The sequence below is a fragment of the Nannobrachium achirus genome (genome assembly GCF_963921795.1).
Source record: "Nannobrachium achirus genome assembly, chromosome: 5".
In the NCBI taxonomy this organism is placed as follows: domain Eukaryota; kingdom Metazoa; phylum Chordata; class Actinopteri; order Myctophiformes; family Myctophidae; genus Nannobrachium; species Nannobrachium achirus.
This window is the reverse complement of record NC_137814.1, coordinates 27,667,793-27,679,826: the sequence shown is the minus strand read 5'-3', so window position 1 is coordinate 27,679,826 and position 12,034 is coordinate 27,667,793. Positions and strand designations below refer to the sequence as shown.

The following is a 12,034-nucleotide window of genomic DNA, read 5'->3' as shown; positions in this document are numbered from 1 at the left end:
CCGATGTCTGTGTGTTGCTTCACATGGAGAGGAACCCACTCAGTTCAAAACTATCTCTCCTGTCTTTCTTCAGCTGCTGGTCAGGCTTGTTGATGAGCAACAGCCAGTTAGCTTAGCTGTTAGCCACAAAGTTCGTTTTTGCTGACTGAAGCACTGGATTCTGTTGGCTCAAACTCCTGCTAACTTGGCTAGGCCTTTAAACACTCATATTGTACAAAAATAACACTTAAACTCTCGAAAATAAATGCTCAAAACTGTCTTTTGTCTGACGTTTTTTCTCTCTGTTCACTCACTGTTCTGTTGATCATACACTCTGTCTGTATCAGGAAGAGACTCTTAAAGGGGCAGTGCTCCTTTTATAGTGGAGTGCACTTAAAGGGATTTGTTCAAAGCCCGATTTTTTAACCTCACATATAAAATGTTTTTGGCACATTTTACACAATACAGCATGAGTTTTCAACCTTTTTAAGCATATTTATTACTGTAGATGAACCAACTATTTATTGTTGTTTTTAAGCAAAATCATATGATGCAATGAATGAGTTATTTAAACCAGTATGCATAACCAGGTAGTCATTTATTTGACTTTTTATCACCATATAATTGACCCTTATTTGGAACCTGGGTTATATAATGTACAGTAAATGTATAAATAATGCCTTACTAATGACAAATTCATGATTAATAAAGTATGAACTCATGATGAATTCAGTAGTTACTAATGCTTAACTACTGTCGCACTACTGTGTGCTAAATAATGTTCAGTTAATGTATAAATAATGCCTTACTAATGATGAATTCATGATTAATAAACTATGAACTCATGATGAATTCATGATGAATTCATTAGTTACTAATGCTTAACTAATGCTTTATAGTGTATAGTTATTATAAAGTGCTACCCAATATTTTTTTGTATTTGTCGCATTCCTAAGACAAAAAAAAATCTAATAAATGTACCCTCATTGAGTCCGGATGAGGACCCAAATGCATTTGGGCCCCCATCCGGAATCAATGTGGTAAATTTACTATAATACATAATTTTCTTCTTTTTCTTCTATGACTATTACCGCCCTCGCCCTACATCTTCAAACTGGTTTCGATCCCCTGGCTACAGTTTATTAACTTCAAAGGGTCGAGTGTGGGGACCACCGGGGAGATTTAATAGACAGAGAGATGGTGTCGCTGTATCGGGAGAGAAAGGGTGGGAGAGAGAGAAGGGAAAGAGGGTGTGTGTGTGTGTGTGTGTGTGTGTGTGTGTGTGTGTGTGTGTGTGTGTGTGTGTGTGTGTGTGTGCGTGTGCGGTGCGTGTGCGTGTGCGTGTGAGAGAGAGAGAGAGAGAGAATCTTAGAATCATGTGATCCATATCTGGATAATGAGAGACATCTTTTTTCTTTTACTGGTTATCAATTCTCCATGGAGGCATTCAAGCTCGGTGTGTTGCGATCTCTTGCACATTATATTATGTTCCTCCATTCCCATTTTGATAACACATCCATTCCCATTTTGATAACACATGACAGGGGTCGCTGCTATACAGGGTTCGCTGCTATAACGGTTCGCTGCTATACAGTGTATATTCATGGTTGTCATTTCTCTCTAACATTCAAACAGTCTTGTGTCACGGACGGCCTTATCTGAGACAGCTGTGCTCCGTGTCTTATGTAAAGGGCTTCTCAAGGTTTAGTAATGTTTACTTAAGGATCTGCCTGCCATCCATACAGCAATGAAACCAAACATTATATTTTAAGGCAGTGAAACACTGGTCACTGTTGATATCTGTGCTCTGTGATAGAGCACAGATTTTGGCTGCTGAATTATTAATCAACTAAAAAATGTTAATCTATTCCTAACATGTTTTTATCTCTTTGTGTCTGGTGTGTGGTGTGTCTCTCCCTCTCTCGCTCTTGCTCTCTCTCTCTCTCTCTTGCTCTCTCTCTCTCTCTCTCTCTCTCTCTCTCTCTCCCCCTCCCCATCATGTTTCCATGCATCAGTTTGATGTCAGGCCTGGCTGCCCTGGACGCCAAGTGTTCCAGCCGCCTGGGCATCATGACCGTCTCCTACTACCTGTGGACCACCTTTGTGGCGGTGGTGGTGGGCATCGTCATGGTGTCCATCATCCACCCCGGCGGCGCCGCGCAGAAGGAGGACAACGAGGACAGCGGCAAGCCAATCATGAGCTCCGCTGACGCCTTGCTGGATCTCATTCGGTAAGGCAGTGGTCTGTGGTCCCCAACCTGTGGTCCCTAACCTGGGGTGTGAGCAGTGTTGCATTGTTCTGGTCAAGCGTGTACACACTGTCCCGTATCTTTTTTGACAAGTGTCACGCCTCTCACGCGCATGGGCATGCATCAACCCCCAAGTTCACACCTCAACAACGTTTAGTGCCATAGCAGGGTGATTTAACAAAGGGATAAGCATGTGTGCATATCAATAGACCATTGTCTGAACCTGTTAAATTGGCCAATGTGACCATGGGTGTACAACAAACTTTGGACAAAGCCATGATGTTGGAGCTTAGCTCCTTTCATGAGCAATGCTCAAAAATAATCAAAAATAGTGCCCATTTTTCAAGATTTCTAAAAGGGTTTCAAAAATACAGAAAATAGCAGATACATGCTACTGTAGCAATGCGTCATAGCAGATCTGCTATTCTTCTATTCACTATATTTGTTGTACAAGAAGTACCGGTATATGGGTCTTGCAAGTTAACATGTTTGAATATATACACATATTCTCGTGTGTGTGTGTGTGTGTGTGTGTGTGTGTGTGTGTGGTGTGTGTGTGTGTGTGTGTGTGTGTGTGTGTGCGCGTGTGTGCGCGTGCGTACGTGCGTGCGTGCGTGCAAAGGGGTGCTCTCATACTGTTGAAATTATACAACAAACAAAAAAATCTTTTCTCGCCGTGTGCATGCGTGCTGTGTCATGACGAACAGAGAGGAATTTCTTGAAGGTAAGCCCCAGAGCCGCATGTGCCAGTGGGTTACAAACGCTAAGCTAATTAGTGGTTGTGCTGAGGGGGGGGGGGGGGGGGGGGGGGTGGGGAGGGGGGGGGGGGGGGGGGGGGGGGGGGGGGGGGTGGGTTGTGAGAAGGGTGATGCTGGGACAGAAGGAGTGACGGCCTGACCCTGAGAGCCAGTGTGTCAGTGTGACAGTTGGTCAACGGGCTGATGTCAACACATCACAGGCCACTAGTGTGTCAGGCGTCTTCCATGTTTGTGTGCTACAGGAGGGTTTCCCAGCAGAGACCCATTGTTGGGTCACTCAACATTGTTATGGGTCGCTAGTAAAGACATTTTCATATTTATAGGCAGGCTAAGTGATATTGTTTTGTTAAAAAATATAAAATAAATATATATACATGAGTGTTTGAGAGAACAGGATACAGATTAACAAGTGAAATTGGAAGTGGTGACACAAAGAAATGAGGTGACGAAACCCTGTTACTGTCTGAACATACACTCTAAAACCTTTTTACACAAAACTTAGAAACGTACCTTCAAGGGCACTGTCACACAGCACTAATATTCTACCTACGTATGAGAGTGGATTCTGCCAATGCATTTCAATGGGGATGGGGTGGTTTGATAGACTTGTGCATCTTTGGCGTGCCGCGCAGACCTTGCGTTTATGCTTGAAGCAGATAAATTCTCGACGCAGATTCTCGTTCGGGAACCTTTTGCTGGGATATGGTAAAAACAAAAAAACACCCACACTGTTTTGGGTCTTGAGCTAAAAGTTTGTAAACCCTTGAACCCAAAAGAAAAAGATTGTGTCGAGAATCTGCAAGGAGAATTTATCTGCTTCAAGCGGTTACACGTCTCCATTCCGACATGTCTTCTTTCCGACATCTAACCCTATATATCCCTAACCCTAACCCTAACCCTAACCTCTATGGAAGTGTTGCCACTCCGACAAAAGAAGTCAATGTCGGAATGGAGACATGTCGGAATAGAGAGCACCCCCCTTTAGGTCTTGAGCTCGAAAGTTTGGGTACCCCTGGGATAAAGTAAAAAAAAAAAAAAAAAAATCCGCATCCACATCCACATCCTTTTTTTTGTCTTGAGCTAAAAGTTTGGAAGCCCCTGGCTGGGATACAGTGAAAAAAAAAGTTTGGGACCGCCTGGGAAATACAGTAAAAGAAAAAAGAATAACAAATAAAAAACACACACTGTGCATCTGTGCGATTTATGCTGCTTTCATAACGGCGAAGGCCAGAGAAACATGACCAGGCTGAGTCTCCTCCAGTCCATCCATACCCCTCCTGTTGCACGGATGAAAATAAATCATCTCTGCACTCAAGCTCTGAGTGTGTTAGCGTGTGTGTTTGTGTGTATACACTATGTGCGTGTGTGTGTGTGTGTGTGTGTGTGTGTGTGTGTGTGTGTGTGTGTGTGTGTGTGTGTGTGTGTGTGTATGTGTGTGTGTGTGTGTGTGTGTGTGTGTGTGTGTGTGTGTGTGTGTGTGTGTTTTGCAGAGCACAGCTGTGCTTCGGATTTATCTCTTAAAGCTTCTTTAGACTCTCATTTATCATGCCAGCATATGTGTGTTTGCGCGCGCGGTGTGTGTGTGTGTGTGTGTGTGTGTGTGTGTGTGTGTGTGTGTGTGTGTGTGTGTGTGCGTGTGGGCGTGTGGGCGTGTGCACACGTGCACTTACAACCGTGCCTGCCTGCCCACACTCATGATGCGTCTGTGAGTGGGTGTTTTAAGTATAATGAGTACAGTATGTATGGAATGGTATTGTGTGTTACGTACTTATATTCAATTAGGGGCATTGGGGTCAGTGTCCATCCATTAGCCTGCTTTGCTCTTTGTCTTAGATGACAATGACATGATGGCTGAATGGTTAAGTGGTGAAATCCATGTAGAATAGAGCATATTGGCTTTTATCTGCTAGCTATTTTTGAAAAGATTCCCTCTGTAATTGCTTTCTTTCCCATCCAGTGCTTACATTTTTCAGATACCGCAACACTAAAGATTTTCAAAATCTTCTTTCCTAGCAACATGTTCCCGGCCAACTTGGTTCAAGCTACTTTTCAACAGGTAAGCACATGCTCGTGGCTTTGTGTGAGTGGACATATTAAGTGAATCCAATGTCATGAAATCAATGTCAAGGGCAATATATTACGCAATTATATTGGTGCCAGTGCGGCAATATACCCGGGGTATGCTGCTTACTATACGTTTATTCAAATTCTTTATAACTTTGCACCATTGAGCTGTCTCTCTCTCTGATGGCTTTTGACTGACTTTTGCATAAGTTTATACTGATATTCTCCATTTTATTGTAGAATTGTAAGATATAATCACAATCCCTAGTATTATATTAATTGTAGACATATGCACCTCTGGTGTAAAATCTTAAATTTAAATGGCAGCATCTCCAGCAAGTGACCAATTTAGCTTTTGTAGACAAAATACAGATTTCAATAACAATGTAAGGGTCGTTTCATACCGTTATAAGGAGCCTAACTAATTTCGGTTCGGGAGGACGCCCCGACCCGAAATTATTTAGGTTCGGGGGGAGTTCATCCATACTTTCTTAACGACTAGTGCCCAAGTCGCTTGTAAATATTGGAGGTCCGTGGCATGACGACGTTTGTGGCCGATGAATGAGCGTTGCAGGGCGGATATACATTTCTGACTTGCCCTCGCGCTGCACACTGAATGACTGGAGGTCCAGTGAGTAGCAGCTCCAGCAGGCAGCAGCACCAGCGGGGTCTCTTCTCTCTCTCTCATTCACACTCACAAACGCTCGGCTCGAGCTCTGTCAAAAACATTTAATCTACAAGCTCACATTATAGACGTGCCGCCTCCCTTGCTGCATGCATGTCATCACGCAGTCACACAACTCGTCGTGGAAAAAAAAATCAAACCTCGGTTCGAAGTGGAGCGGTGAATCTGAGCAGCTATACCGTGTGTGTGTGTGTGTGTGCGTGCATGCGTGCGTGCGTGCGTGCGTGTGTGTGTGTGTGCCTGCACAACAGCGCCCCTCCTTTAACTTGTGTGTTGTGTGTGGCCACTCAAGGTATTGCCAGGCTACAGACATAGCCAGCCACCCACATAGCCACCCACCCACCCACAGACATACCTGTCTATTGGGAGCGCTTTCACCGCTCCAAAAACATATCAACACGGAACACTAGCAATTAGCAAAGTTGTGTTTAAGCTCTTCTTTTCTCTTTAAAACGGTCGGCGACGCGTTAGCAGCGATACACGCAGCAAAGGCGTGTGTGTGTGTGTGTGTGTGTGTGTGTGTGTGTGTGTGTGTGTGTGTGTGTGTGTGTGTGTGTGTGTGTGTATGTGTGTGTGTGTGTGTGTGTGTGTGTGTGTGTGTGTGTGTGTGTGTCGCGCGCGCGCCTCCCAGTCCACCACTCTTCGTCTCCAGTATCCGCTCTCTGATGCCCAATACACGGCCACACAAGCATTTGGAAGTCGGCGTGTCTCCCACACAAACGACAGCTGTTTCTGTGTTTCCTTGGATTCACAGCCGAGAATATGAACGTGAAGCCGGGATGAATGAATGAGAAGACACCGCTGAGTACCGAAATTAAGTCGGGAGGTCACAACATTTCGTCAGCACCGTAGAGCCGAATTTAGTCGGTTGACGCCCCCCCGAACCGGGGGATGCGAACCATATTTGGGTTCGCCTACTGCCGAACCGAAATTAGTTAGGCTCCTTATAACGGTATGGATCGACCCTAATTCAATGTGCTTTAAATAAAACATTATGCAAAGGAAAGACATTAGAACTGAGAGTTGCAGCAGAACTAGGGATGGGACAATAAGTGATATAATCGTTTATCGTGATAAAAAAACACTCGTGATAATCGTATCGTGGAGATTTAATTTATCGTGATATCCTCATCCGTCACGCACTGGGATCAATTCACCTTTTATTTGCAGAGCTGCATATCCGCTACCATTTTAAACAATCTATTGGTAAAATGTACTTATAATATACGTACTTGATACAGTCTTGTTTCACTCTCTAGTCTCTACCAAATGTCTTTGTGAGCTTGTAGATCGGCTATTTTTTGGGGAAAATGTAATCCTGGATGTTGGGGATTTATATATATATATATATATATATATATATATATATATATATATATATATATATATATATACACACGCACACGCGCACACACGCACACACACGCACGCACGCACGCACACACACACACACAGTAGCCTACATATGCACACAGAGTACATACAGTAACAGTAGCCTACACACAAACATGAGCCCCTTTTCCACTGCAAGGTGGAACCAGAACTTTCAGGAACCTGAACCTATTTTTTTGGTTCTGGTTTTGTTTTCATTGCTCACGGCCCGGTTTCAGACGAGGTTCCTGGAACCTTTTTTAGGTCCTACTCCTGAGGCAGAACTATACTTAAGTTCTGGGAACCTATGGGCGGGACCAGCAGCGCTGCTGCTCTTTTTTCGGGACCTTCCCAGTTAGTTCTGGTTATCTGGAAATGTAAGCAGAACTTGGTCCCGGAACTTAACAGGTTCTTGAAAGTTCTTGGTTCTGGAAAGTTCTGGTTCTAGTTCTGGGTCGGCCCTACAGTGGAAATGGGGCTATTGACAGCACTGATATATCATTGCCGTGCTTGGCGTTGCAGTATCGCACCCAGAGCATCCCGGTGCCCATCCCCAAGCCCACGGTGTCTCAGCTGATGGACGAGATCACCACGCGGCGGATGTTCGTCTACGGCATCCAGGACGACAACGGCTCCGACGTCCAGAACTTCTCCCTGGACCTGACGCCGCCGCCCGACGTCATCATGCGCACGTCCCCCGGCACCAGCGAGGGCATGAACGTGCTGGGGATCGTCATCTTCTCTGCCACCATGGGTAAGAGGAGGCCTGCTCCACACAGTCAAACACACACACACATGCACGCACGCACGCAAGCATGCACACGCACACGCACACACACACACACACACACACACACACACACACACACACACACACACACACACACACACACAGTCAGTGGTCATGTTTTTTCACACGTAAAAGTATCAATACTGCACTGTAGAAGTACTCTGTTACAAGTACAGTAGAAGTACGAAATTCAAAATATACAGTTAAAGTACAAAAGTATTGGTATCAAATTGTGTCACATCAAACTCTTTGATGTCTCCCGGTGCCCACGACACGTTGTACAGTAAACTATATTAATCTGTAGCTACTGTACGAGGCAACTGCGGTGAAGAGAAACACTCCAATTCCCGAAATGCAACAGGGTATCATGTGACAGGGAAATCCGGTTTCCTCGTAGACAGCAGCATAGACATAGAAAGGTAGACGCCTCCTTCGGCTAGGGGGCGTATGCATTGAGCAACTAAGGGAATCTTCGTCGCTTCCGTGTTCATTGCTTCCGCGTGCGTCACACATACGGAAGTCGGTAAGCCAATCAGAGGCAGGTAGGGGCTGGTCTTTACGTATGCAGCCTATAAGAACAGCTGAGCAGCGCAACATCGGAAACTGGCTCTGTTGAATTGAATTGTGGTCCTTGGATAAGTCACGGAAAAGACACGCTGTGATTGGCCAGTAGTCACTTTGACTGACAGCGTTCCCTTAGTTTTTTCAGGAAGTCCGGACTAGAACTTTTGCACATCGCTCCAATTAACTGCAGAGGCGAACGAGGCATCTAGCTCTTTATATCTGTGGACAGCAGTGTTATGCTGCTGCACAAAAGTGCATTTATCTCCTAATCTAACCTGACCTCTAAAAAGACTCATTCTTACCAAGTGACAAGTGATTGGTAAGTTCACTTAAGTGGCTCAAAAGGTTAATGTCAACCCTTGGCCTGCGCAAACCCAGCGGATGTCTCTGTCAACATGTTGTTACCTTGAGAATGTCCTTGTCCACTGATTGCTATTTTCCACTGTCTGTAGCACATAATTGAAGCCCGTTGTGCCTCTTCTGGGGGGAACATTCGCCAAAAAGCTGATAGTCTCATACCTGTATCTCATGTCTCACACACACTCAGCACACTTACATACAGATAGGGCTGTCACGATTATGACATTTTACATGACGATTAATTGTCATTCAAAAAATTGCGATTAACGATTTAATTGTGTTTTTGTCGTTGACGATTACATTTCTGTTTGGCTTTTAGGCTTTGAAGTTGCACATGGTAGATATGACACATAATCTAAATAGCTATACAAAGAAATTAAGGACATATTTGACAACTTATATTTAAGTATACTTAAAAACTTGTATTTAACTATACTTAAAAAAATAACATTGATAGTGGAAATAGCCGATCTACAAGCTCACAACGCGTCACGATGAGCTTGTAGATCTGCTATTTCCACTATTTTTTACTTTAAAAAAAATAAATTAAATTTTTTCAACATGGTGACGATTATGAAAAATAATCGCGATTATGTGTGGGCGGCATAGCTCAGGGGTAGAGAAACCGTTATTAGAGCACGAAGGGTTCCCGAGGGTTCCCAGTTCGAATCCGGGCTCCCCCTGAGTTAATGTCGAAGAGTCCTTGGGCAAGGCTCTGAACCCCTAATTGCTCCCGGTGAGTAGGTTGGTGCCTTGCATGGTTTCCTCCGCCACCGGTGTATGAATGTGTGTGTGAATGGGTGAATGTAATGCACAATCTCTGTAAAGCGCTTTGGATAAAAGCGCTATATAAATGCACCATTTACCATTTTATTTACCATTTATGTCAAATAATTGCGATTAGACGATTATAATAATTGTGACAGCCCTACATATAGATTTGTGCCTCGCTAGCAGCGGGGCTCTGAAGATACCGTAGCTATGTGGATGTGCTTGGTGCTTCTCCCTGGGGTAATCTGTAGTTGATCCTTTATTGATTTTGGTGACCCCATAACGTCTCTAGCACATGTTTCTCATTTTCAATTCAATATTTGTATTGAGCTTTTTTCGTTATTGACAATGTCAGACACGCACACGTGCACGCGCGCACGCACGCGCGCACGCACGCACACAATATATTTACATCACTTGTAAGGACATTACATAGACTTCCATTCATTTGTATGCAAGTCCTGTGGCCTTAGCCTAACCTCTATCCCTAAACCTAACCCTAACCGTTGTGGGGACCTACTATTTTGTCCCCACATTGTCAGAGGACTGTGTCCAGGGTGACTGTGTGAACATACATGCGTTTAGTCCCCATAAGTATAGCTAGACAAACTCACACACACACACACACACACACACACACACACACACACACACACACACACACACACACACACACACACACACACACACACACACACACACACACACACACACACACACACACACTGACACACATCCCTCCCTACAGGCTACCTACACCACAGACAAATAACAAGCACATCCCACCTCTACACAAGACAGGTGTAATACAAATGGAATCAATACTGGACCAGAATAAAAAACAGCAAAGATTTGTGCTTGACTGCAATCAGAAATCCAATTTCATCCAATCACACCACAATTTGCTGTTTCTATGTCTTTTCAGGTATAATGCTGGGCAGAATGGGGCCTAATGGCACCGCGTTGGTCAATTTCTGTCAAAGTTTGAATGAGGCTGTTCTCAAGATAGTCGCCATCGTCATCTGGTAAGGTCACAGCTCTTGACTCACACTTGACACTTTCTTTTCTCCACTCAAGGTGTGTGACCATTAGGTCAGGGTGAAGAATTGCCTTTTGAATGAAAACCTATGTTCTATTCCTCACATGCACTTACAGTATAATACAACTGTGCCAACATTGCATGCAGTGAAATTCAAGTCTCCTCAACAGTGCAGAGAAAAGATTTAATAGTAAGAACATCAAAATAGCATATTATATACTGTAGGCATAGCTAATATTATACTTCTTGGCTATGCATTATTTCTACCCCTCTACCTGTCTTTTTTCCTCGCTTATTTACACAATGCATATGGTTCCACTCCACTGAATGGATCATAAGTTACTGTAGGCATTCCTGCATGTTAGACAGATGCCAGGTTCATTTGTTGACCTGGCATCCTATAGTTTGTATAGTTTCATCCGTATTATTTATCTTTTGATATTATAATGTTTTTAGACTGATGGTATACAGTAGGTTCTTGGTTTACCTACTGTATATATACGGTATGATCCTAGATTACTGCAGGCACTACACTGTCTATGGATTTGATTTATTACCTTGTTGTGTTTACCTTGTTTACCGTAAATCGCTGTGGATTAAGAGCGTCTGCTAAATGCCTAATATTAACATTTCATGTTTTGCTGTCTGGGTTTTTTTTTCTTTTTTTTTAAAATAAATTTACTCCCTGTTTTGTACTTTGTTGTATTACAGAGTAGCGCATTTGATGATGTGACCAAAATAGGGACATCAGAAAAATGAAAATGGTTAAGTCTGTCTGTGGGTGTTCATAAAGTTGAGCTGCATGTTAGATTTTGTTTGACCTTCTCACTGCTGCAGCAGTCAAGGAAAAAAGTCACAATAGAGCAGGGAAGGACTCACAGGAATGAAAATATATTGTTTGCCTTCATTAAAAGATCCATTATCTCCAGATGCACTGACTGACCTTGATCATGCGTCCCTGCGTGGTATGAAACGTTAGCAATACTCTGTTCAGCCCTGGATCTTTTAATGAAGGCTTTTATATGCAAACAAGACCTATTAGTCTGACCTCTTCATTCCTGTGTGCAAGTCCTTCCCAGTTCTATTTTAATAAATACTTAAGATTAATATTTAATGAAAATCTTACCAAGAGCTTATGACTAAATAAATACATTGGACCCATTGGAATACAGATTGCTTTTTCATTTCCTGAAAAGCAATGGTTTAGTTTGGACATATGATTATTAAAAATATATATATATATATATATATATATATATATATATATATATATATTAGGGGTGCAACGGTTCACAAAATTTACGGTTCGGTTTGGTTCGATTTTTACCTTTCTTAAAAATAAAAGCCAAAATAGCTGATATACAATGATCTGTGATGCAACACGTTGTGAGCTTGTAGGTCAGC

General features: G+C 43.2%; 1 protein-coding gene across 1 annotated transcript in view; it reads left to right on the top strand.

Annotated features, from left to right (window-relative positions):
- slc1a7a (solute carrier family 1 member 7a) overlaps positions 1-12,034 on the top strand; it is a gene marked incomplete at both ends in the record, with an annotated part of 57,640 nt that overhangs the window by 31,569 nt on the left and 14,037 nt on the right. Inside the window, 4 exons of the mRNA XM_080725313.1 lie at positions 1,995-2,210; positions 5,000-5,042; positions 7,629-7,860; positions 10,517-10,616. Of these exons, the coding sequence (XP_080581439.1) occupies positions 1,995-2,210; positions 5,000-5,042; positions 7,629-7,860; positions 10,517-10,616 (591 nt within the window). The remainder of the gene's footprint in view (positions 1-1,994; positions 2,211-4,999; positions 5,043-7,628; positions 7,861-10,516; positions 10,617-12,034) is intronic.